The sequence below is a fragment of the Centruroides sculpturatus genome, unplaced genomic scaffold (assembly GCF_000671375.1).
Source record: "Centruroides sculpturatus isolate CEXI.00-Female unplaced genomic scaffold, Cexi_2.0 scaffold2261, whole genome shotgun sequence".
NCBI classification, from domain to species: domain Eukaryota; kingdom Metazoa; phylum Arthropoda; class Arachnida; order Scorpiones; family Buthidae; genus Centruroides; species Centruroides sculpturatus.
Genome location: NW_019386410.1, coordinates 9852 through 37421, shown reverse-complemented (window position 1 = coordinate 37421; position 27570 = coordinate 9852). Strand labels below are relative to the sequence as shown.

At 29.0% G+C, this 27570-nt stretch overlaps 1 protein-coding gene across 1 annotated transcript; it reads right to left on the bottom strand.

Moving 5' to 3' along the window:
- Nucleotides 1-4862: 4862 nt before the first annotated feature.
- LOC111614869 (piezo-type mechanosensitive ion channel component-like) lies at nucleotides 4863-27006 on the bottom strand. Its single transcript, XM_023356235.1, has 9 exons — nucleotides 26727-27006; nucleotides 22495-22579; nucleotides 22097-22305; nucleotides 19966-20114; nucleotides 19735-19884; nucleotides 15967-16247; nucleotides 15745-15878; nucleotides 10255-10428; nucleotides 4863-5183 (listed from the first exon to the last, which is right to left on the bottom strand). Exons 1-9 carry the CDS (start codon nucleotides 26922-26924, stop codon nucleotides 4863-4865), a joined length of 1701 nt encoding a protein of 566 aa, XP_023212003.1. The 5' UTR covers nucleotides 26925-27006.
- Nucleotides 27007-27570: the final 564 nt, after the last annotated feature.

The window sequence follows — 27570 nt, the reverse complement described above, 5'->3', positions numbered from 1 at the left end:
TTCTTATAGTTTTTATTATTNTTACAGGCATTCCGTGACAATAATAAATTCCTATTACAAATATACTGAATTATTTATATTGTTATATTGACCAAATAATAATTTATTGGCCAAATGAATAATAATAATTTATATTGTTAATTTAAATAATAATTAAAATTGTTAATTTAATTTGAATGTTTGAAATATGACACACGATAGGGGCGCCTCTAGTGTCGGTTATCAAACGGTTACGGGACGGACGGAAGGAAGGACGGACACCTGTTGAATGGGTTATATATATAGATATAGCATAATTGCCTAATTTCTATTTGAAAAAAATTTTGTGCAGCAAATATAATTTAAAAAAAATTAAGGATGATACATTGTTTGTTATATTATCCTTGTATGATTATAATAATAATTCTTTATATTGTATTTTTGTGGAATGTCAAGCATGCCGAAAACCTCGGGGTTACTGGCATGCCCATTAAACTGCGACTAAAATATAAAATTATTCAGATCTAACAAAACTAGTTGTTAATTAAATATTGAAGAAAACATTCTTTCCAGTCCAATAAAATAAAAACATTGTAATTTGACTGACTTAAAATCAGGAAGAGAGTTTTCGTTTACAAGACAACAAAACAATTAATGACTTATTGCATTAATAGTAGTAGTAATTAGTCAGTGTGGGCTACATTGACCATCTTCCTCTCAAATTTCACACAAAACTGATGTTAATAGTTGTAATTTAGAGATAATTTACAGCTGGTTTCTTAAATTTAATATGTTTATTTCTGCATTTTTGAATCAGATAACAATAACAGCACTTTTGGAATTCCAAGAGTATTTTATATCATTAGAAAGAAGACAAAATGAAGAAATTAAACATAATTATAGTTTCTGATGTAATGCTGACAGTTTCATAGTTTTATAATAAAAACTCATATGCTTCATTAATGCGCTCTGTAGAGAAGGATGTATAACTTTACTTAAACCAGCTTGCCAGCTTTTACCATCTGATTTGCTGGTCTCTCCTGGATAGACAGGCATGCCAGGCATTCCACGAAAATACAGTAATAATGTTATAAATCTATTGGATCAAGAAATTCATTTGAAATTTAAATGTTATTACATCATAAATTTTTAATGAATTACAAAATAAATTGATTATTATAAATCCAGGATGCATTTCTAAGTCAGATTTCAAGACAAACTATTTATTGTGATTTTCCTAAATATGATTATAGGTGTAGATAAAAATTACAAGAAAAAATTATAAAAATATAAGTATTTTCAAAGTTAGTTTTTTAACAAAATCAAATTTCATTATTAACTAATCTCAAAAAATATGATTTCATGTAAATTGCACTATTAACTGACAATAATAGTGTGATTTATATGAAATTCAATGTTGAATGTTCTTTTTCATCTTAGTCTTATAATTTCATGTTTAAGTCACTAGAATGCAATGAAAAATTGCCAAAGGTTTGGTAATTCTGCTAAATTCCAATAGTAAATTCAAATGTCTGTAAAATTATGTCACAATGAATTTTTTTGAAGATTCAAACTTTGGAAAAACTTCCTGTAGTAGCTCACTGGGTTTAGTTTAGAATGAATGGTTCTCAATGAGGACTGTGAAACATTCCAGGGAGGCCCGGGAATTTCCAGGGGATCTAAAAGGAAATCTTGCTAATTTACAAAATAAAATAAAAAAATTTTCATTTTGTACAAATTAATTCTTTCACATTATAGAAGACTTAATTGAAAATCCAATAATGAGGATGTAGTTGGGGAAAAATTTATATGATGAAATAAAACTAAGGTTCATAGATCTACTAGAAATGGAAGCCTGAGAATGGGTGGTGCATCCATTTGGTGCAAATGTGACTAACATGGATCTGAAACTACAACTATATCTTGTGGATTTGCAGAGCAATTCTGGATTAATGCAGAAATTGAAAATAAATTCTCTCAACTTTGGGACCAAACAAAAAAATTGTATATGTTTTTTTTCCAAGTTTCTGTTTGGTTGAATTGGATTTTAGTAGTCACTCAGCTGATATAAAAAACAGAGCATTATTGAAAATGGGAGATCTTCAGTTATGTTTAATGAATTTTCAGCAAAATATATAAAAACTAAGACTTTTATATTTTTAAACATTACCTATTTTAAAATTAAATTTATTTTAATAGCAACAATACATCTTTTACAAACTCAGGAAATATGTTCCTAAGTTTGTAATTATTTGTTTTTCCTAGTTTATAATTATTAATTTTTTAGTCTTTTTTAGTTTTTGTTTTTTTCTATAAAATTGTCTTTTTATTTTAAATGAAGGAATTTTCTTGAAGAAAGAAAATGATACAAAATAAACATTTCCAGTTTTATTATCTTCTAATTCTATTGAGTTATTTTCAAGTTCACAATCCATTCTTTGCTTAACATTTAATAAAAATGTGTAACTTTCTACTCTGAGTGGGACGATGAAGCAATAAAGATTGAAAACCACTGGTTTAGATGACAGTGATAAGAATTAGCCTTGTGGAAATAAAATTATTCATGTTATCTACTTAGAGAGAAAATTTGATTAAGACATAAATTAAAAATTTGTTTTGTATAATGGAATTAAATTTTAATTTTAATGGTAATTGATTTATGTTTATGATTTGATAATTTATAATCAATATAAAAGATAAAAAATTTTTCTAATTTATACAATTTTTATTTGTAGGTTTTGTTGGCATTATATGAGAAAAAGCTGAAATTTAAATCACAAATTGTAAATTTAAAAATATTTGAGAACTATTTACCCTGGTATATGAAATTAAATCCAAAAGCAGAAGTTCCAGTCTTAAAAGATGGTGTGAAAATAATTCCAGACTCAACTAGAATTATAGATTATTTAGAAGATAATTTCAGTAATGGTAAATATGAAATTTTTTCCATGATTTTGTCTTTGTATGTACAATATGTCAAATATTAAAAAAAATGAATCAAAAATATTTTTCTTTTTCTACATATTTAAGATTTATATTTTGAAAACTAATTTAAATTAAGTAAAAGACAACAATATTTTTTTACTTCTAAATTTAAGTCTATCTATTATTTATTGTGCACTGAACAAATGAAAAAGATAAGAAAATCCAGAAAATATGATAAGCAAAGGATAAATATGATAAATGCTTACAATAAAAGAATGACAGAAGACTACATAGATAACAGAAATAAAGTCTCAAAAAAAATTATATATATTGTATAAATTGTATGACTATACATATTCTAAACATAGCATTAACAGAACATATGCTACTAAAAGATATTAAAATTGTCATACAATCAAACATAATATCAAAAAAGGAAAGAGAATGGATTGATAAACATAATAACCTCTTCAAAGTCCTGACTTTGAATGGCTGACAGACCTAACTCAGACCTAACTGACAGACTCATAACATTTAATATATGAGACTGTTTTATATAATAAGACTTTTGAAGTTTTTCTAATATAAATATTTATATATCATTTTTATTCTGAAGATGAGAGTTCCCTGAAACTGCTGAAATAATAGTATGTTTGATTTAAGCCTGATTTGTTTTTTTTAATTTTATCTTAAGAGAAAGTGTTTTAATTAAATTTTTCTTAATTAAATAATGTGAATAAATATGAAAAGTAAAGGTAATGTGTGTTATAACATTGCTCTTAAATATATGATTTTTTTTCTTTACTGTTTGAATTTCTGACTATACTTATATTAAATAATATGATTTTTTGTTCTTTCATTAAGCCATACAATACATATAATCACTTAAAATGAATATACATTTGAACCTGTCTATCTCAAAATTTATTTTTTCCCCTGCATTTTCAGCATAAATTCAATTTATTTTCCATGTATATCTCAAATTATGGACTGAAGTGAAGTGTCAGTTGCAAAGTCAAATCTCAGTGACTACATTTTGATTGTATAAATTATAGTTGAGAAACATCTCTTACAATACATAGTTGCAATTAATGCTGCTGTTTTTCTGACTGGCTGAGTGTGGTTTACATCTTATTGGTTGAAGGAAGTTGGGCATCATAAACTATTTCTGTTAATTAAGGTACAGTATGTCAAAAATGTTTTATTAATACCTAATACAGCTATGTACTACAGTAGAGCATCGTTTATCCGAATCAGCTGGGGACTGGGATTGTTCGGATAACTGATTATGTACAAAAAAATATATTAACCTATCCCATATTGAAATTTTTCTCCGTTTTGTGTCACTTCACATTGAATTTTCGTCTATTAAGCCTAATGTAAACTTTTTAAAATAATAATCGTGGCTATTGTATCGTTCAAAATTATTTCTTTATTTTTTACAAACAAAATAAATATATTGAAAAATATAAAAACAAAAAAAATTATACTTTAGAAGTTGATCTAGTATCAAAAATGTTCAATTCAGCAGGACACACAGTTCTCAGAAAAACACCACACAAAAGTGCCAGTGCTGCCAGCTAAAACACACACATCAAGAAAAAAAATATTGGAGTAGTCCAAGATATAGCCAAAGATTGCAGCGCCACAGCACTACCAAAAATTTAAATTTGTCAACTGGAATTCTTTCGGATAACTGACATTTCAGATAAACGACGTTCTACTGTATATTTGCTATTGTATTAATAAAATACCATATGTCCAATCAAACCTATTACTGTTTACTGTGTAGAAACCTCTATATCTCAAACTTTTTCTCATTCCTGTGAGATTCGATAGACAGGTTCAACTATAATTTTCTAAGAAGAAATAACAAACCAATTTCTTTTCTTCTTTATTTAAAATTAAGTTGTCTTCTCTTAAGATTCCAAATGTTTTTAAATGTTTATATGTTCATCTTAATCTTCAGAACANTGTTCTGATTCATTATTGTTGAAGGATTTGCTGTTGTTTCCAGCTGTTACTTGATTCATGATGTCTGTCTTCATCTGGTGCCATAAATTGAACAGGGACTTGTCTGTAGCCTCAACATCTTCAAAAGAAACTACAGTCTCAAATAACCCCACTTTCTCAGGTCCCATGTATATTTTTAATGTTTCAAAACCAACTCTTACATCACTTTTCGTGAGAGTACTGTCTGACTTCTTCTTGCACATTATTTTCCTACTTAGCATACCGGGTGCTGTAGGATCCCATGGCACCAAACCATGTTTTGTCCACTATTGAAACACCTCATTTCAATAAACGGACATTCACAGTTTAATAGTGAACATCCCCTGTCCATGACTAGACAGAGTAACCAAAAAATGCTTGAATCAATACTGTATGTTACTTAACATTAGGTGATTTAATTTTTGACTTGATACTGATTAAAAGTGAAAAGTTCATTTTCACTAGTTGTGGCCACCTCTTGTCCACTACTAAAAATATACAATATTTTTGTTTCATTAGTGGACATCTCATTCAATTGACTTGGAAAATAAAAATACTATCAGGAAGGTCTTAAAACATTCCAACGAAGCTCATATTAATAGTATATCACCAAAAAACTTCCGTGAAACTAACTGTTAATACAGCAAGCGTGATTTAAATTACCTGGACCTTAAGGAAACAGACAGCAGACTCACTTGTCTTCTTATATCAGCAGGAATGCCATCACTAATGAGCGCGGGAAAACATCCCATGATGGACTAGAAAAGGATCAGTGCGAGTTACCACTACTAGAGGGTTCTGTCTACTGAATGATTTGTATGTTTGAACAGTGAAGCCATCAACAACCTTATTACTCATATTTGAAGTTCAAAGTGTCCACTACTAACACAGTGTCCACTACCGGTGCGTTTACCTTAATTGTGAAATCCAAATCGGTGATCATCCAGTGACCATGAAATAATCCCAAAACCCCGGGTATTGTGATCTTTTCTCTTTCCTGTCTACTGTCTCATAGAATCTGCTATGCCTTTAGGTATAAGTTAGCGAGTAAGTGTTAGATTTTAGTTCCCGCACGTGTACTATTGTCACGAATTTACTTGTGGTACTAAACAACCGATTAATGTAAATGTACACGTGCATTGGAGTGGGATCCAATAAGAACCTAGTTCATGAGTGGCAAAATAAAATACTTGTGATTAAAATACTTCACTAAGTATTCTTTGTGCTAGTCTATTCAGTAGTCTATACATATGTCGCTCACGAACATCACACTATGTCAGGACTGACACCACTGTGTCTTTTAGGGTAGACACAGAAACCTTGATGGCCAATAATTCCGTTTTTGCATGAATGGTTGCATTTGTAGATGCATGGGCCCAGGATGGAGATGGCCTGAGAGACAACTGGAAAAAGTGCACACCACAACTTAATTATAAAGAAGTAATACCCATTTATTTTTGTAAATTATTTACACATATACATAGAATAACAGAGTTCTGTTATAGCTTTTACATAGTGTAGTGCTAGGCACTTGTATTGTTTTATATTTTTTATTTTTATATTTTTATATGTGTGTGTTGTCACGCCTTTGTTCGGGTTCTCGTGTTCTTTGTTTGTTCGGTTCAAAAATTTTGTATTGCGCGCCACCTTATGGTGGATTTTGTAAGTGCCATGATTGGCCCCTTGGTGACCACGTGGAAGCGAAGGGAGGAGCTTGTAGGAAAGGATAAAAAGGGTGACCAGTGACGAGAGAGGAGAGTTGGTGCTTGGTTTTGGCTGGTTCCTGTGTGAAGGATGGACTGCGGAAGGAGACGGATGAAGGTAGTCGAAAACCGAACCTGCGAAGGACAGAGGAGCAGTAAGTTAGAACGGAGTGAATAGTAAGTGAAGCAATCGGTTTACATTGGACTCGGCGGACCTTTAGGGAATTGTCTGATTTGGTCAGATAATTGAACACCTTCAACCTGTTGTTCACAACCCATTATTTCGATCCGAGGAGAGATTTTTTTTTTTAGTTACCACGTGGTCGCAACTCCATTCGAACATCATCTACTTACAAGGGAGACGACTAGATATATGAATTATTGTGGTGCGGATCTGCAGTGTAATTCATCTGTAAGATTACCGTGAGCGATTGATAACGGGGCTCATGAACATTGGATTAGATTGTAATATCGGGAATAACGGAGTTTGCGTGAGACTGATGCTAAAAAAAAATAATTCATGTCTATCGTATGTATTGCATTACACGAGAAGGTATTAGTTATATATAAAGTTTTTTTTTATCCTAATTCGTTGTAAAGTCCTCACTTTCTTACTCACATCAAGTTCTGGATCACCTTGGTGATCCTTTTAAGAACTACAATAGCATCATATAACAGATAAGACTGATCTAGTGTAACATAATTGATTAAGCTTTATACTATTAAGTACTATTGTAACAGGTTCCTAGCAGAGAGAGAGAGCTTACATTATTATGCGCAATGCTAAATACCTCTAAATACCTTGGTAACTTGATTAATGGGTTGAGATCATAGATTGTTGAAGAAATCCAAGTTTGTTGTGTCAGCTTATCAGGGACCTTGAATCAAGAAGTTCAAATGTTCAGAGAACAGCGGTGATGGACAAGAAAGGCAGTCTAAGGGATCAGCAATGGAGCACAATTAAACTACACTCAAATGAAAAGGAGGTGGGTCAACAAACTCTCTGACCCTGACGACACTCTTGTCCTCGATTCTCCCCTTTTATTTCAAGGTCCTCCCCTTGATCTCAATGCCCTCTTTAAGCCATGTTACTATTTTCGACCAATGGTAAATATTTGTAGTTAGTTCCAAGTGACACATTCAATGTGTCATCTGGAAAAAGAAGTGACTCCAGGTTGAAAGATGTGATCATCCTCCTGTAATTAAATTGAAAATTTTTTCACTGGGATTTAAACCAATTTAACTTTGAAAAGACGAAAATTTTTTTCCTCAAAAATTTCATCAAGTCCGGGCTCTCACACTAAATTTGATGCCAGTAATTAAAATAATTAATTAAACTAATCAAACCTAAGACTAAATTTGATGTAGCCAAATGTATTGTCCCTATATCTATGCAGATATTATATCAATATTATTCTTCAACCATTAAAAGCAATTTTATTACTTTTGCTGTATTTAGAAAGCTTCCAGACCAGTTTTTAATTTCAATTAATTTTCTACTAGCAAATTATTTTTATAATTCTTTTCTAAACTATTTTGTCTTATCAGAATTACTTTAAATATTATTTTTAACAATATTCAAAGTACATAAAGAAAAAAATTGTAATCTAATATCTCTACAAAGCATCCATAGCTTCATTTACATTTTCATGCTAAACTAAAAAATTTTTCTCTTAATAATGGGCTTAGTTGTCCAAAAGTGCCTGAGAATTAATAATACTTAAATTAAGTTATAAGAAATTGAAGTTTATTCATTATATATTAGAAAAATTGATTTGGAATTTGCAAAAAAGTAATCATGAAATTTGCATTCATTTTCCTACATTTTACATGTAAATTCTGCATACCTACAAGCATATATATTCATAATTGCATATACAAAATAATAATATTTTTTAATCTACATGACAAGGAAATAATTAATAACATCAGTATATAAAAAAAAAAAATCCTAAAATTACATTGCTGAAAAATATCAAAATAATAATAATATTGATTAAGAAAAGAACCAAATAATGATGAAATATACAAAATTGTTTATTATATCTTTAATTTATTAAGCATTCATGGGCTTCATCTGTGGCCAATGAGATCCTGATATGCAGCCCTCCAGTACTTTATCAATATAAATTTATTTCCTGTTTTCTGCCTATGCCTTTATGTAACTCTATTTAAGCTGATATTTGTGATAAAAAATTCAATCTAAACTTGACTAGTGAAAAAATGAAATTGAACTATTTATTACTAGTTTGCATAACATTAGCAGATATCATTTTAGTAATTAGCAAACTGTACTAAAATAATATAGTAGTATAGGAGCATGTTGGTATTTAGCAGGCTAAAGCCTGCATTAAGTTCATTTACAGCCTGCAGCCAGAAAAGATTGCTCATCACTGAATTAAATTCAATTGTTTTGATATTTATTTTAAAGAATATCTTGTTAACATAATCTTAGTTCTTAATTAGAAATATAAGATCATCAAACTCAATCATATTTTAAAAAATCATTCTCTGTATTACAGGCTACAAAATGTTATAGGAAAAAACATGATGAATGCTGTAAATTTTATTTAGTTTTTACAGAGAAGTATTAAGTACATAATTAGCAACATTTTCTCTCTAATATAAATAATTCTATTTAGTTTCTTCTGGTTCATTATTTAGAATGGTGTACCAAGAGTGGGCCAAGAGGTCTGGTATCCTCCAAAGAAAAATGAAAACAAACACTAAGAATTTCCAAAAATCTTTTCCTAATTAAAATTAATTTTTTTTGTATTGTGTTGTGTCTTCTATTTCTATACTACTTATGAATTAGTAATCATAAAATATGGAAATTTTATTGAATTTGCATTAAAAAGGTTTTTTTATCTACTCAGCTCAGCTCCCCAAAGATTAAATTCTAAGTGCATCACTGGTTATTTACATTTAGATACATAATTACTTTTCTAAATAATGACAGCATTTATGTTAAAAAATTCACATGTACATATATAATATTCAAATCTAATAATATAAAACTGGGATATCAATATTTAGAATACTGTAACCTTGGCAATATTAATCCTGTCACATATGTAGCAGATCAAAACTATTAAAAAACAGTAAGGAAATCTCAAAAATATATCAAAAATTCTCTATTTACAAAAATAAACAAAATTTTTTTAAAATTGTAAATAAAAATGTCAATAAATTTAAAATGTTTACTACTATATCAGAAAATATATTTTAATTTGCAGATATTATTATAATGTTATGGAAATTGATAATTCAAAGATAGTTACATAAGAAATCTCTCTTAAAGTAAAAACAAAACTAAAAACAAATATTTTATTAAATATAATTAACAACCTATCTTTATTTTCTCTATATTATTCATAAAATACAGTGATAATAATAAAATATAATTCTGTATATGAAAAAATAAAAATATTTAGCTTAAAAGAATATTTGTATATTTATGAATAAATCAAAGTACTTTAAAGACAAGACAATTTAAAATATACAGAAAAATAATTTGATAATATCATAACATTTAAGGGTTTAAATAAAAATAAAAGCATTACATAAGCTGGTTTAATAAATAATTTTGTTTGCAATAATACAAAAAACAATTATTATTTAGAGAGATATTTAAAACAAAAAATTAGATACTTACAGAACAATTTACATTTGTTTCATCTTCATCTATAAATTTCAATTGGTAAATCATTTTAGAAAGTAATAAAATAGATGTCCAAATTGCACAAAAATGAGAAATAAGTAACTGAATAGGTCTTATAGGTAGAGCTATGACAACTAAAATTACAAAGATAAAATGACTAGCACATATCTGTAAATAAAAATTAATTTTATTACCAGTTTAAAATTTAATAATAAACTTCTTATCTAAAATAAATGTAAATTTAAGAGGGTTCCAGTCTCTTCCAGCAAAACTTTTTATTTTTCTAACCGTTTTCAGCTATCTAACAACCATCGTCAGGATTGAACATGCAATAGAAACAACTATTCTATTGCATGTTTGATCCTGATGATGGCTGCTTAGATAGCTGAAAATGTTAGAAAAATTAAAAATTTTTGCTGGAACAGGCTGGAACCAACTTAAGTTTAAAATTATTAAAATTAGTTTTATTGCATCTATTTAATGTATTCTATCCAATAAAAAAATATATATAACAAAATAATTTTTTATTCTTTACATAATAATATGCTCATTTTTGTTTTATTGATATATTGAGTATGAATTTTGTATACTATTTTTTCAATTACAGTAGAACCCCTCTAGTCCGCCCTCGGCTAGTCCGTCACTCCGGTTAATCTGACCGTGGTCGAGTCGAGAAACTTGTCCCGACTCGTCAGTGACTCACCGTCCGTGGCGTTCTTCTGTGTTTGTTACAGTATATATGTTTTACATTGTGTGTACGTGTACAGTTTTGTGTGTGTTTTCAACATGTCAGGAGTGAAACGTAAACATGTTACTCTTTCATTAAATGAAAAATTAGCAGTGCTACAAAGACTGGACAAAAGGAAGATTGTTTATTTTACTTTTTTCTGATAATCCGACCTTTTTTGCGTTCCGACCATACTCCCAGTCCCAAAGGTGATGGATTAGAGGAATTCTACTGTATTAAGCTTTTTAATTCACTGTTAAATTTAACTAATTACATCATGGCATAAAGAATAACAAATTATAAAATTATATATCAGAAATTTTCACAAAACTTATTATAAATTACTTTGTATTTAAATTTGAAAATTAACATATCTGTTCTGTATAAATAGATTTTTATATAAAAAATAAGATTTTTTAATAAAATAAATGAAAACAGTATGTATCAATAAAAATACAGTACAGTCGACCCACCTATAACATGGGTTCCTATAGTTCGGATTCCTATATCACGGTGAAAAAATTGCGACAGTATTCGTACAAACATGCTAAAAAAACTCGTATAATTCGGTAAAACGTCATCGCTGACTCGTGTCGTGACAGGATTGGTCGAATCTAGACCAATAGCGGATATTGTACAAACCGTTGAATTTAAACAAGCAGCGGACCTACTAAAAACCATTTATTATTTAACGTCCATAAAAATTATATTTATATTAATGATGTCTCCAAAGTTCAGCAAATTTTTCGCAAAAAAATAATTTATCAGGAAGTATGCGAGCGCCATTCGATGACAATCTCCACGATGAAAACAAGCTTAAGCAACGGTGTAGTCGAACGGTGCACACTTGGTAAGTAATCCTACAATTTTTTGTTTATAGCATAGTTTATATGGATTATTCCCAAAAAATTATACGTGTTTTGGAAATGTTGAGTCGAATTAGTCTAGGAATCGATTAATTTTATGGAAGAAACCTTTCAAACAGCCATAGTCTGTAAACTGCATATGTGCCGGGCTGTGATTGGCTGGACTTGTAGAAAATGGATTCATAAAAACCAGAACGTATCTACCGTGTTATAGGGGGGTCGACTGTAATTCATAAAAAAATTGGATTTGGCTGTCAAAAACTGGATATTAATTCTTTCAATAGTAATTTCATTGTTTATGTTCTAACATTCATTCAGAAATCATGATTAGTGTTGCAGCAGTTGACAATACAGTGCTTGACTACTGTTTCCCAACCTATGTGACGTAAGACAGAGGCGATCCTCACTCTTCTGGTTGACATGCTTTTGCTTGGTTGTTTTCACCTTGCGCCTCAAATACTGTCTCAAGGTCAACCTTAGTTGTAAATTTTGTACATAGACATGGACAACTGACTGGAAAACATATTGTTCTGTCTGAATTGTTTACCCAGCACGATGACAACACAACATGCAGATGCAATTGGATTGATTGGTATACTAGATTGATCTTGAAAAGAGGCACACCGTAGTAAACATTTCAGTGTATTTTTTTAATGTAGTAATTCTGTAAATTGTATTTTGAATTTTTGTAATTATTCCTATATTATTTCTGAAATACTGGCTTGAACTTAGAAAACCTAAACTTGAATTACAGTGTATTTGGATAATCTATATATACACACACACACACACACACACTCTCATATAAATGAAGGTGTATGTTTGTTTGCTACACTCCTAGCCATTTAACCAATTGCTACAAAACTCAACAGTTACATTCACATACTTTAACTTAGATAATGTCATATATCCCACCCCAAAATTTCTATTGGATTTCTATTAATCAATTAATTTCTGTGTAAATTTGATTTGCTGATTTACATGTAGCACCATTTCTTGGCAGAAAATTTAACAAAATAAATATAATTTCTTCTGTAAAAGTTCGTCCGGTGGAGAATTATTTTTAATAAAATTGTAGACAAAACTGTCCAAAAAGGATCACCATTTATTACTTTTTATGAATTTACAGAAGAAATTTCTACATGTATCGTCACCAGGGGGCAGCTTTTCTAAAAATCTACATATTCCAGCACCAATTTTTAGTAGATAAAAAGCAGAAAAAACCCCAAAAGAAGGTATAGATGGAAGTAAGCAAGACAACTGTATCTCACCAGTTCCCTTTTCAGAAATTTTTAGAAATTTTAATTGGAAGTGTTTTGTGTTTTTTAACAGGACTTTTTGTAATTTTTCTGGCGACAAGTAGCCTAAAAAGAAAGGTCAGTTGCCGAAAATGTGTTAGTCTTGGAACATAAAAAGTAATAAATGGTGATCCTTTTTGGACAGTTTTGTCTACAATTTTATTAAAAATAAATATAATTCTTACAAAAAAGAATATAATTTTAAAATATATATACTAATTACCAGTGATTGGTGGTTTTATCCACTCAGCTACTGGAGGACACTTATTAGAATTAAGAAAGTCCACTCAGAAATGAAAAATCCCGAGTTGTTAGATGTGGAAAATTAAATACTTGTAGACTTTTCAGAGAGTAACACTTTTAATTCCATAATTCCATATAGGCAAATGCTATATGCTACCTGTCACAGTAATGATAGATCATGTCTATTTTGTCATGTCTATATATATATAGACATGGTATATGGTGACAGGTAGCATATAGCATTTGCCTATATGGAATTATGGAATAAAAGTGTTACTCTCTGAAAAGTCTACAAGTATTTAATTTTCCACATCTAACAACTCGGGATTTTTCATTTCTGAGTGGACTTTCTTAATTCTAATAAGTGTCCTCCAGTAGCTGAGTGGATAAAACCACCAATCAATGGTAATTAGTTAGTTGTGGAGTTTACTAGGTTTACTTCATGTTAGTAACACCTGAATAGAGTCCAGCTTCCCATAAAAGTCTTCCTGGAAAAAGTCCCCCTTGGTTGATTGCTCATGTGTCGTGTTGCCATAGCAAAATAAACCAAACTAATTCTAATAAGCAATTATTTATTGTGACATATCACAATGCTAAACTGCAACTTTTTGTCACAATGTTCTCAATTCTTTTAGTAGTGGTCTTGCTCCTGTACAACATACTTTTCCTGTTAGCAATAGTCATGTTGGTCATCTATCTAACTCAGTTCAGGGAAAAATTTTCAATTGAAGTAACATGACTTCTAGTTAAAATCAAGGTTTGTATATAGTTAATCTGGGTCTCCTGACCCTAAGCTTTCCACATCTGATCTCATCTTTCATCTATATAAATCCTTTCTCAAGATTAAGGAAGGACACACAGACACACATGCGGATGACAGTCTGAATTTATAGGTCTACGATTTTTTCAAATTGCAGCCCAATAATTTTCTATAAATGCAATATTTACAAGAACATACTTCTCATGTAGTTTATACAATCTATTGCCAAAATCTAAACACTATTATGACATAAAAGCAATTATTCTCGTATTTTTACAAATCTTTTTTATTTAAACAAGTCATACGAAGTCTTTCGAACATTAAAGACTTCATATGACTTCAATCATATGCAGGGCCATCACAACCTATCCAACACAAATTTCTTTTCAAATATTAATAGTAGACCAGTATTAATTAGTAGTCCTCTCTCTCTTTGACCTTCTTCTCTTCCAGGAGGAAATCAATGACTACTTTTGGTTGAATTACTTTGACTGCCTTCTGCAACAGTCCCTTCTTCCTATCAGACAGGAGTATGATGGTATTTAAACAGGAAAATTACATAATACAAGGTTATTGGCAAGCACAAAATATGATTTACGTGGTTTACGAAGGTGCTGAGTTTAAATATTTGGTCATTTTATTTTGCGAAATTTGATTTGTTGGCAAATTACTATTTGATATTCAGCTGTGAATGGTAGTTTCTAATAGTTAAACATTAAGAAAAAATCAAGATATCTTAAATTTTTTTAAGATATCTTAAGATAATGATAAGAAAAAAATCAGGATATCACATTTTCAATTGGTGTCCACTTGACTAATGAAATTGTGCCATTTTGTACCATCTGAGTATTGCAATAAATATGACAATAGTAGGCTGAAATAACCAAACTCTTTATAAGATTTTTGTTTTACTGTTTGTTATATTATAGTATTTGATTTATATAACTACAAAAGTTATCTTATCACACCAAGTGACCAATCTAACACATTTTAAAAATTCTTTATTCTTCTAATGTACCCAATTTAAAGTACTTTTAAAATGTGTTAGATTGAGCACAAGGCATGTTAAATCTCATGTAAAATAGCCTTTGTAAATATAACTCAGTTATTATAATATAATATAATAGAAGGGTTAAAAGCATGAAATAATCTAACAATCTTAATCTTTGCTATTTTGCCCAAGCAATGCCAGGGTCATCTGCTAGTTTACACACAAATCTAGTCAAATTGAAACATGTGGATGGTCTGGTCTAAATTAAGGCAGTTTTTTGATGCTTTGCTGTATTTACAAAAGTAACTGAGAATATAAAAAAAAATTTGCAGATATGAATTGATTCATTTTTATTTTCATTTATCTATTAACTATCATTTTTATTATTTTTTAATAATAAACTTAATCAATTTATTTTCTATATAACATATTGTAAGACTTCACAAAGAATAGAACCAAAATTAAAATAATAATAAATAATAATAATAATATTACAAGATTATATTTAAGTTTGATATACACATAAAATAATGAGAAGTTAGTAATTAAACAATTTTTAAAATTCATAAATGTGAAATATACATGTATATATTACTTACTTCAAAAACTGCAAGACACATGACAGAGAATAAAACAATTTTAATTATATGAATCTCCAATATTCTCCATAGAAGTTCCCAAAAATCACACATGAATTTCATATTACAAATATTTTTAAATATATCTATAATTTCTGTTATAAATTTTAAAGTAAACATAAAAATTAAAATAATGATAAATATACTGATATATTAAACTTTTCATATTAATCTCTATCTTACTTTCCTTTGTAAATCCAGTAAATCTGTTTGTTTGTGTATCTTCTTGAACAAAATGTGGTTGTTGTGAGATTTCAGAGAATGATTTTTCAATATTTATTTCTTCATTGTTTTGTGATTCTTTGACATTTTCCAATAATTTTTTTTTTCTTGTATTTGGATTTTCATCCTCCTGAAACAAATTTTCTACAGCCAGAGAACATTCTCCATTGTTAGAATGTATTTGTTTTGAATCAATTCTAAATGCTAAACTGCTTTGATTAGTTTCATTAGTTTCGACTGATCTAGAAAGTTTTATAATAAAAAGTTATTTAATTGATCAATATTTATAACAATAATATCAAAATTTAAAATAAATTTAATAAATAAAACAAAATTCCATAAAAAATATAAGTTGAAATATGAAATAGATCAAATTATATCATCAATAATTATTAGATAAACTAGCTGCTTGTGCCCAGCATTGCTCAGGCTCTTGAGAGAATGTGGGATTAGTGAGATTGATTTGGAGAGGATAATAAAAACAATGTTCTGTGACTAAAATGTACATTTATTAACCTGAGTATTTACAATAATGAAACCGAAGAACACAAAAAATTGCTTGTGTTTAAGTTAAGAGGAGGTGGGTTTTAGGAATGGTTGAGGTTGGAGAACACCACAGAAAACTTACACCAATATAGTTATGGCTAAATATAATCATAAACACAACAAGAAATTTGAAATATTTCTTGTTGTGTTTATGATCAATTTGCCATATATATATATATATATAGTGCTATCTAGCAGTGATGTCACTTTTTTCAACTTCTTGTATGTTTTGCTAATTTCTAATTACTTCTTAATATTAGTTCTCCAAACATAACACTATAACTTCAATTTTAAAGCTTTCTTACAGATAATCACTTGCATATGAATCAGCAGCTGCCATTGTGACAGGCAGTTGCTGATTCATGTATGTTGCCATATAGCAGACATGGGCAAATGTGGCTCTTTTTGAGTTACATGCGGCTCTTGCTGAAAGTGTTAATTTCTGCTTTTTATTATTATTTTTACAATTTTATTTCCACAATTTTGTGAAGATATGTTTATTAAAAAAATTCAATATTTATTTAAATTATATTTATATTATTTAATAAAATTGCAGTACAGAATAAAAAAGTACAGAACTGTGGCTACCATGCATTTTGCAAAACCTACATTTCGGCTCCCACTGAACTCTTGCTTGCCCACCCCTGCCATATAGCATATGAAGAGAAACAGACAGAAATCCGTTACAATTTAATCCACATAATGTAGATTTTGTGATCATATATATTTATAAACCCTTCTCCTGAGTCAACAGATTCAAAATATAAAGTTTGGTTAAAATATGTCTCTTTTCCCTTGATACAGCAACAAACATCCAAACAGATCAATCATTACAATTTTATTTGTATAGCTTATTTATTTTATATAAGATAAATGCAGAATTATTCCAATGACAATTATTTAATAAAAATAAACAATAATCCTAAACTTTTATAAAATAATAATTAACTAGAATCAATGAATCAGGCTTATTACTCTCAGTGAATTCAATTAACTCTTTATTTGCCCCATATGCATTTTGGCCTGTCTGGCTCTTTTCAATTGGATTTTATAAATAATAAAAGTGATCCCAAAAATACACTCTCTAATAACAATCATAAACACTACAATTAAACCTTAGGTATACAATAACTAACCTATATATTGTTTTGTAATTTAAATTAAGTTACTCAAATTAGCTTGTTATAATTAACAACATATAAAAAACTGTTAGACTTGATGTTGCTTGTCGGAGATTAGTAAAAGCTGCTTAGACTTGCATAACTGTTTATATAACAAAGAAACAAAGAATGCACAAAAATTACACTGTCTTGACTTATGGAAGGTCAGTGCTGAAAAGGGAGAGTGAAACAAGGTCACCATCACCAACAGCTCCCCAAGGGGTCAACAGTGCTACCAACCTTTTATTATGTAACAGAAAAATATTTACAAAACATTACAATGACACAATGCGTTGTACATAACAATGTCATATAGCATTTAACAATAATTTCAATCATTTATTCCAACAAAAACAATTATAGCATACAGACAAACCATTCACATAACCAAATTACAAATAAAACAAGAGAGCAAAAACTTTGGAATATAGATCTTGTCTGTTCTTTTTGGGTAAAGTTGTTCTCTTTTCTTCTACCTTGACCATCACATCTTTTTTTTTTAGTGCTAAGCCAGTTCACTTCAAATTTCCTATTTTTGGTTTTCTTTTAAATCTATATTTCAAGTTTTTTTGTTCCCTTGTTTGAATTATAATTTGATTTTGTGAGCAGTTCTATCTATATGGTTTGTGAGCAGTTGTCCATATGGTACAATTGTTCTTTAAACTTTCTTCATATTATAACAAAGTAATTTAAGTAACTTATCTATCTATACTAATATATAAAGAGGTAATGTTTGTATGTAAGTTTCGTTGCAGCAGGTAATCTCCGAAACTACTCATCCGATTTCAAAAATTCTTTCACCAATATTTAAAATGGAACCTCAGGATGGACATAGGCTGTATATTATTCCGTTAAACATTCATATAAATTAAAATATATAATCTAGGTTAAGGCTTTTATGTCCAACAGATGGCGCTACGAGTACGACGCCCTAAGTTTGCTTTTCTGTGAGGCATTATGCTTTTCTGTGAAAATGAACTAAAGCAGATCATCTTCTATCTATCTATATAAATAAAAATGTAATGTTCGTTTGTTCCTACCGATTCCTTTGAAATTTTGACACAACGCTGCATTCGAATGCCACGTGTTTTTATATCATATACATGTCGAAATTTCCCGCACTGGGGGGAGATGGACAGGATTAAGGCTTACAGTAAAGAACTCTGCTTCTGTTTATACTATTTAAGATGCGTTTTTTTGCGTTTTTGATTGCATTTTAATAGGGTACGTCAACAGAATGTACAATAAGAAGGAATTTTTTGATATTCCCCCATGGGGAGAGGGACAGAATTAAGGCTTACCGTGAAGAACTTGACTTTTATTATATTATTTTAGATGCCGGTTTTTGCATTTTTGATTGCGTTTTAATAGGGTACATCAAGAGAATGTACACTAAGAAGAAATTTTTCGTAAAATTCCTCCCCCACAGGGGAAGTGTTATACATTTATAATAGATACATTTTGAGCCACAACAACACGTGGCGGGGTCTGATAGTATATTATATTTTGTAATTTAAACTAAGTTGTACATCTAAGATTTAACTATATTATCAGAGGCTCTACTTTTGGGATCACTATTATTGTTTATAAAATCCAATTGAAAACGATCAGACAGGCTGAAATGAATATTGGACAAATAAAGAATTGAATAAATTTGCTGAGTATAATAATAATTCGTCACTTTTTGATTGTTGTAATATAATTAAGATAAATACATGTAATTACATTTTAAGAAGAATTTCATGGAAAACATAGCTTTTACAAATAAAAAATCTGTATGTACTTAAAATCTTTAAAAATTCTTTAATGGTTTAATTTAATAGTGAGCTTACTTTTTGGATTAATTTAATTAATGTGTTGGCATAAGCATATAATCTTTAAAATTTTTCAATAAAATCTATTTAAGAAGTTAAGAAGTTATCAATTTTTTAAAACTGCAACTATTAATTACTAAATTTTTTTAGTTTAAATTTTGGAATACTATTATTTGTATTTCGTCTTCATTAAATTTAATAAAATTTACCTATTATTCAAGCTGCTCATTAATAAAAACTCTTTATGAAAGTGGTGTAGTTGTATAATTGTAATAATTAAGAACAAAGTTGATGGGAGTAATTTAAGAAATAAGGACCAAGGATCTTCTTCATATTTTTCTAATCCAATATCATTTTGTCTGAAATTAAATATTCATTAAAGTATTTTTATTAATAAAATCAAGTTAATTTTTAAATTTTCATAAAATAATATAGCTTACAATTCCAATGAAATATTTAAATAGTCTCTCCAATAATACTGGAAATTTTGAAATTGATAGGTATAAATTGAGAACAAAACTAACATGGAATAAATAATTACAACAAGCCAAAATCCATACATAACAAATCTCCATAAACGATATGAAAGCTAAAAATAAAGACACTTCATTAGAATAGTAAAATAACTTAACATTAAAAATTTTAATCATCATGAATGAAGAGTCATAGTGAAGAAGAGGCATATGTTAAGCAAACTCTACTACATAAAAAAGGGTGATATGAGCTCTTTCAGTACATAGTCAAAAAACTTTCAACAAAAACTTAAATACTATGCTATTATTTTAATATTGAAAATGTTAAAAGACTCTTGTTATATTAATTGTATTCATAATCAGTGTATGTTATATACAACTGCTGACATTTTAACATTATATAGTGCTTCAAGTGCTACAAATCTATGATAATTGTTGCCACAAACTTTGCACTTTTCTTGACACACTGCATATGTGCATCTGTCTTAAGTAAACAAAAGTCACGTTTACAAATGCCAGTTAAATTTACAATGTTCTTTGTTCACACACTATTGGCGCCCAACTCGGTATGCCAACTACACAAAATAAAATAAAGTACAAATAGTCTAATATGTTGAACAGGTCCATCGAGAAAGACACCTTGCAGCATTTTGACAAGTTGTTGCTAGAAGTGATCTCCTTCTGGTGATGAAGAACAAACAGCGAGACGTATCCAGACTTGCCTCAAGCTCTGATGCACACGTCCCAAACCGAACTTAGATGAAACTGATGTATGTCCTGTTGTGCCAAACTTAACTTCCGAAGTCACAAAGTGAAGTGAACTTACAAACTTACGAAGTTAACACTTGGAACGTAGTACTCCCCAATTGCACTTAAAAACTGATCTTCCTGGAAACTTAAAACTCCCGCTTCGACATCAATCCTTTTATACCTGTTGAAAGTGGGTTGGTCTTACTAGGCTGTAGCACTATGCAAATAACGTGTGGTGTGACTCTCAGCTGACCACTCAGTGATTACCAGTTGTAACGCTATGCAAATCAGCTATTACCGAGCCATATCCTTATGCAAATCGTGTCATGTGGCATAATGATCTGCTGACCAATAAATGGCCACGCATTCAAAAAGTCAACGGTCACTTTTCGACCGTTTGTCGGCAACTGTTATCAGTTAAAAAAAAGGGTATTGTGTATTTACATATCAAATTAACCTAACATTCTTTTTGTTTATACAACTAACAAAATGAAGATTTAGTTGATAAAAAATCTAGGATAATTTGAAATTTCATAAATTTGGAAGAAACACTCAAAACATAAAATAAAAGTGTCTTCATATCTCATCATCATCTATACTTTGCAGAAACACAAATTCACACAATAAAGTTTATCTTTAACTTGAGGCTCTCTTCTGCTTCAATATACAAAGCTTGTTAAAAACCACATTCCTTTGATTTTGTGGTTTAGTGTAAAAATATATATTAGTAATTGATGATGATAATCATCATCATGAATTTTTAAGATTCAATTATTTATTCTTTAACAGCTTTATATGCAAATGATTAAAGATTATTGGCATATAATTTCTTAAGAACAGAACAGTAAACAGTAAAGTGCAGTAAAAACACAGAAATTTTTACTAAATAAGAACAGTTTTAGAAAATGTATGTCTCCATTATAATTTACAACATACATTTTTCCTGTTAGGAAATCTTCATCTTTATACAAACAGAAGAACAGGTAGCAAATTTTCACATATTCTATTGTATAATCAAGTGAATCAAATTTTATTTATTGCCAAATTGTAGTACTTATATTTCTTTTATATTTTTTAACCTATATTTCTTTTATATTTGTTTAAAATATAACAATATATTAACATTAATAGATTTGATAAAGTCAAAAAATATATTCTTATATAAGAGTATGAATGATTATAGAAAACTACATTGCCATTAAAATTGAAGACTAAATCATAATAATATAATTATTTATTTAAATAGTTTAATTATAATATAAAGATAAAAAATATTTTTAGTAATAACTATTTGAAGTAAATTTTGACTAAAATTAGCAAATTTTATAGGAAAAAAGTAAACAGATACCTGAAAAACTAATATGAAAAACAGAAACAGTGCCATGTAAATTATCCGATATAATACAACACGAGAACCGCTGAGAGACAAAAACATCAACATGAATAAAACAACCCAAATCCAGTATTTAATCATAAGCTGTTTCATTATTTGCATACAAAAAAATTGTGATGGAATTTTTCCTGCAGAAATTATTTTACTTAACTGCTTTTGTGTATCTGTAAATATAAAAAAGATTTATATTTAAATTATTGTCAGAAAATTTTTGTTTTTTTTTTTACATTGAGTAATAGGAAATTTCTATTTCATTTTCCCGTATTCTATTTGAAAACATATAATGTATATAATACACACACACACAAACGTGCACACGCACACATACAAAAACAATAAATTCTATGACTTACCTTCAGATAATTGATTTTGAGATGTTCTATGCTTTTTTCTAACATATTGATGAAGAGTTATCCAAAACATCATAGTATATAAAGTCTGAAAAGAGAATATTTGCAATTAATATTTTACAAATAATTTTAAGCAAAGTAATTATTTGTTTAAATTTATATAAATTTCATCAATTTCTCATAGTCAATAATAATATATTTTAATTTATACATTTACAATATCCAGGAACACTTGCAAAAATATTGTCAAGATTATAACAGTTTCTCTTCATGAACAAGAAAATAATATTAAAAATCTATTTAGTAAATTCTAAAATTACTAATTATGTAAATTATATAAATTAAATATTTCAACAGAAATGATTAATTGAATAAAGAAATGAATATGCAGAAAAATTAAATCTATAATACAATAATATAATTATTTAGAAATTTATAATGTACTACTTTTAACTTATTTTATTATAAATGCCATATTTTAAATAAAGTATTAGTTCATTTCTGAGAATGGATAACCATGATAATCTGAAAGAATTTGAGTTATTGAATTCTTTTTATTCCAGAAAATGCAATTATAATTGAATTTTAAATTGAAGAATCTTTAACTACTCTACATATTGTGACAATCACTCATTATTTCTGTATATAAAATTTAAAATTATTAGTTATGAAGTCTTTGTTTATAAGCTTCTAGAATATTTCATCGTCTGTTACCCGTCATTGCCTGGAGGAGCATTAAACCCAGCAGGGGAGCAGGAAAGGGTATATATTGACTAATGATTAGGAGAACGATGCTTATTTTTTTTTGGTGTCATTACAGGAAGAACACGAAAACAACTGTGACAATGGGACTGTGCAAAGGAAGAGTTACAAAAGCCAACGGACTCTGCTTCAATTGATAAGACAACCAGAAGGCAGTGATTATGAGACATAAAAATTTGAGGAATCCCTCCCATCATAGTGTCTCCTCTCTTCTGTATTTTTCAATTGTCTACTGACAATAGGATTATCTTATACGAAAATTTGCAAATTAGACTAATACTTAATTGTCACAAAAAAGATGAAATGACTGATTGTAATGGAAACCTAAAACATTGTAATATTTGAATATGCTTCGATTATTGAGTATACTAAATTTGATGTTTACTCAATTTTGAGTTGAGAAAATAAAAACTTACAATATAACTTTCATTCATTACTTTAACATTCACATTTTTTCAATTATCATACATGTCCCAAAAGTAAGTGCAATCTTTTATAACAACTTAATACAAATAATATAATATATATTATAAATTATCTTCGATATTATCATTATTATAACTGATAATATCCAGTAAGTTTAAGAAAAAATATAAATATATTTATATACTTTTTTTAAACTTACTCTAATATTTTAATTATCTCTAAGTTTATGTATGAATGTACATTGAAATTCTGAATAAGAGGACCTATATTCTAGCAAAGTAGTGTACCTTCAATAATTTGCACTTGGAGAGGAAATTTTGCTTGCAACCCTTTCTTCCATAGTTGAGTTTAAAAAACTCATTCTATAGATTACCTCCCAGCTAAATCTAAATCTTTGTTATAAAGCATTCAAATACACTTATAAAATAGGCTAATAAGATACTTATTTACAGAAAAAAATTTTCACAAATGATATAAGAAACCACAGGATAAATAAATCGTAATCCTACTGTATAATTTTTCTGTTAAAATAAAATAAAGTTAAAATTAAATAATTCATATTGACAGTGTACAATTAGCATAGAATTGAAGTTGTACAATTATAGTAGAAAAAAGTACATTCTATGAATATTATGAGAAACAATACATCTATTTATAATAAATAGAAATCAGATATATACATGAAATAACCCAATTCCTGATTAAAAGTAAACAATCTCTTGGATTGTATTGGGCTATATTATGACTACATTTTTATCTACACATTCCACACCCAGTATACTTTACAGTTTGTGACTTCCAGTCTCTTTATCCTTCCATCCACATTGAATCTTGCTTTTGTTCTCTGCATAACTTCCTTCTTAGTAGCATTCAGGACTCACCTAAGCATCACCGTAACATCCTAGATCTTGCTGATCTCTTATGCCACACTTCTATTTTGCTTTCAAGAGCATGACTTTTCTGTAAGGTAGGAGTGTACCTATGGCAGCTCCCTCTCAGGCACCCTTTGAAAAATAGTCATTTGGCAACTCAAGATTGCCATTCTGCCTGCCTTCAACCACTACATTCTCTTATGTGCACATTATGTCAACAATATTCTTATCTTGTGGCAACAAAAATCCTGTATTCAAGATTTCTTGCATATAATTAACACCAATCCCTACGGCCTTTGTCTCCCCCAGGAATAGGATAACAAGCAAGAAGTTCACTTTCTTAATCTGTAACTTACTTTATCCAATAGACACATCTCAACTAACTAAAGTCAGCCATCTTAAAGAAAAAAAGAAATGTGAAAAGGAGCAGGGATGACAATCTGATTGGATGGTGTATAGGCTTCCTGCCTACACACAATCCAATGGCCAACTTCAGTGGTATAATTTGTCAAACCTTTACCATTTGTCTGACATTCAACACAGCAACAAGGAACTCCAAACTATTGCTTGATATGCCAGGCTACATGGCTATTCTCCAAACATCATCAAAGGTCTAAATCGTCATCTTTTCTGTAACACTTCTGCCATGCCTAACAACTACCCCAGAACACCATATACAAGGCTGTCATGTACTGTACAACAGAAGACTAGCCATCCTGTGTTAGAATCCAATACGAGGAGACGACTCTTTTGGTAATATTAACAACTTACTTTATTGGTAACACTCACATACAAAGCAAAAGAAAGAAGAAAGAGAGCTTTGGAAAGCCCGCCAATCATATATATATAGTGCTTGTGCGCCCTCTGGTGGCTGAAGTCGTACAATATTTAACATCCTGTACAAGGAAATTGTCAGAATAATTTTTGACTAGCTTTCAGAAATCCTTTGGCATCCTCCTCTGAAAAGTTAAAGACCATTCAGACATGCACCTCCAACCTGGTATATATTCTATCCCAGTTTCAAATCATAGACCCAACTGCAACTTAGAATACATGGATGCTACAAGGTGACCCTTAAACACCTGCCTCAAAGAACATTGGACTTCCATCTTGAAAGAGGTGACCAACACCACATTAGCAACCTTTGTTGCCAACCCCAACATAGATGTACATTTCAACTATGCATGCCTCCTACATAACACCTTCCACAAAGAACAACTTATATATTTAGAACAGTTAGGGATAACAAAGTACAAAGCTGCTAGAAAAAAATGCCACTATAAACTTCAAGATATAGATTCTTTCCCCTGCATGGAAGTCAATCTTTAATCAGAAAGTTAATAATTTTGATAAATAAATTAAATTTTATATTATAGAAGATGATGATATATGCTGTTGGGACAGGCAAATTCATACGTGATTCATCATAATGATCATGTGATAAATAATTATCTGCCTATTAATTATCATTTTAGTATTAATATAATGAGTTAAACTTCATGTTTGTTTTTATTTAGTTTAATTCATTTGTTTGGTGTTAAAAAATTGTAAATAGAGGGTGTTATGAAATTTGAATACTTTCTTTACAATTCTCTATTTAATTTTTTTTTATAATTACCCCTTCTTTTCACACTCAGCAGTTCTGACTGGATCAATAAAATTGCATATATGGAGTTGTCTTTAACAATTTCTTCCTTTCTCTCTCTTTAATTGTAGGATGCTGCTCCAAATTACACTTCTTTCTGTTATAGACTTTACATTATTTGATGCATGGTAATTTAAGACTAAAGTCTTAAATTTAAGTAAAATACAGTAATTTAAACTAAAGTCTTAAATTACTGTACTGTAGTTGTCATGATCAAATTGTCTTTGTTAATAACTAGTAACAATCATTTTTTTTTTATTAAATTTACTTTTATATAATTTAATGTTTGTAAAATTTTATTTTAATCATCATTATAATAAAATTTGAATTGAGTATTACTGTCTTTTACACCTGAATCCAACATATATTTATATTAATAATTATTACAAATAATTTAAAATTTATCATTTTGACTTGCTAAATTCTAAATTCTTTTTTATATCTATATTTTTATGATACCGATATACCAAAAATTCTATTCAAATTTAGATTATTTTAATAAATTATTGATAATTATCATTTTTACTTACCTTAACAAATAATGGTTTATAAGACATATCATAATATTTTATTATTCCAATTTGAGCAAGATTAACAACTTCCAGTTTTGATGGTAATTCATCTTCATTCAAATTAAGACTAAAAATATATTGAATCAGTAACAAGATTGTAGCATATATTATTAAAGCAGGTGATGAAGAAAGACAAGCTTGACGTGTATTTGGCATTAGCCATAATATGTAAGACCAAATAAGAAGGATAAAAGTGAGCCAACTATGATAAGTGATGCTCCAGATCTAAAAATAAATATTAATTTTAAATTAATTCAATCATCTTTAAGCATAGTAATGAAAACAAGATAATCACTAATAAGTAAAATAAAATTTTATTTAGTCAATGTAACATTGGCTCTATAATATAAATGACTTTTCAAACAACCTATTTAAGATTCACGACAAAAAATTTTCAATTCTATANCACCTGCCTCAAAGAACATTGGACTTCCATCTTGAAAGAGGTGACCAACACCACATTAGCAACCTTTGTTGCCAACCCCAACATAGATGTACATTTCAACTATGCATGCCTCCTACATAACACCTTCCACAAAGAACAACTTATATATTTAGAACAGTTAGGGATAACAAAGTACAAAGCTGCTAGAAAAAAATGCCACTATAAACTTCAAGATATAGATTCTTTCCCCTGCATGGAAGTCAATCTTTAATCAGAAAGTTAATAATTTTGATAAATAAATTAAATTTTATATTATAGAAGATGATGATATATGCTGCTGGGACAGGCAAATTCATACGTGATTCATCATAATGATCATGTGATAAATAATTATCTGCCTATTAATTATCATTTTAG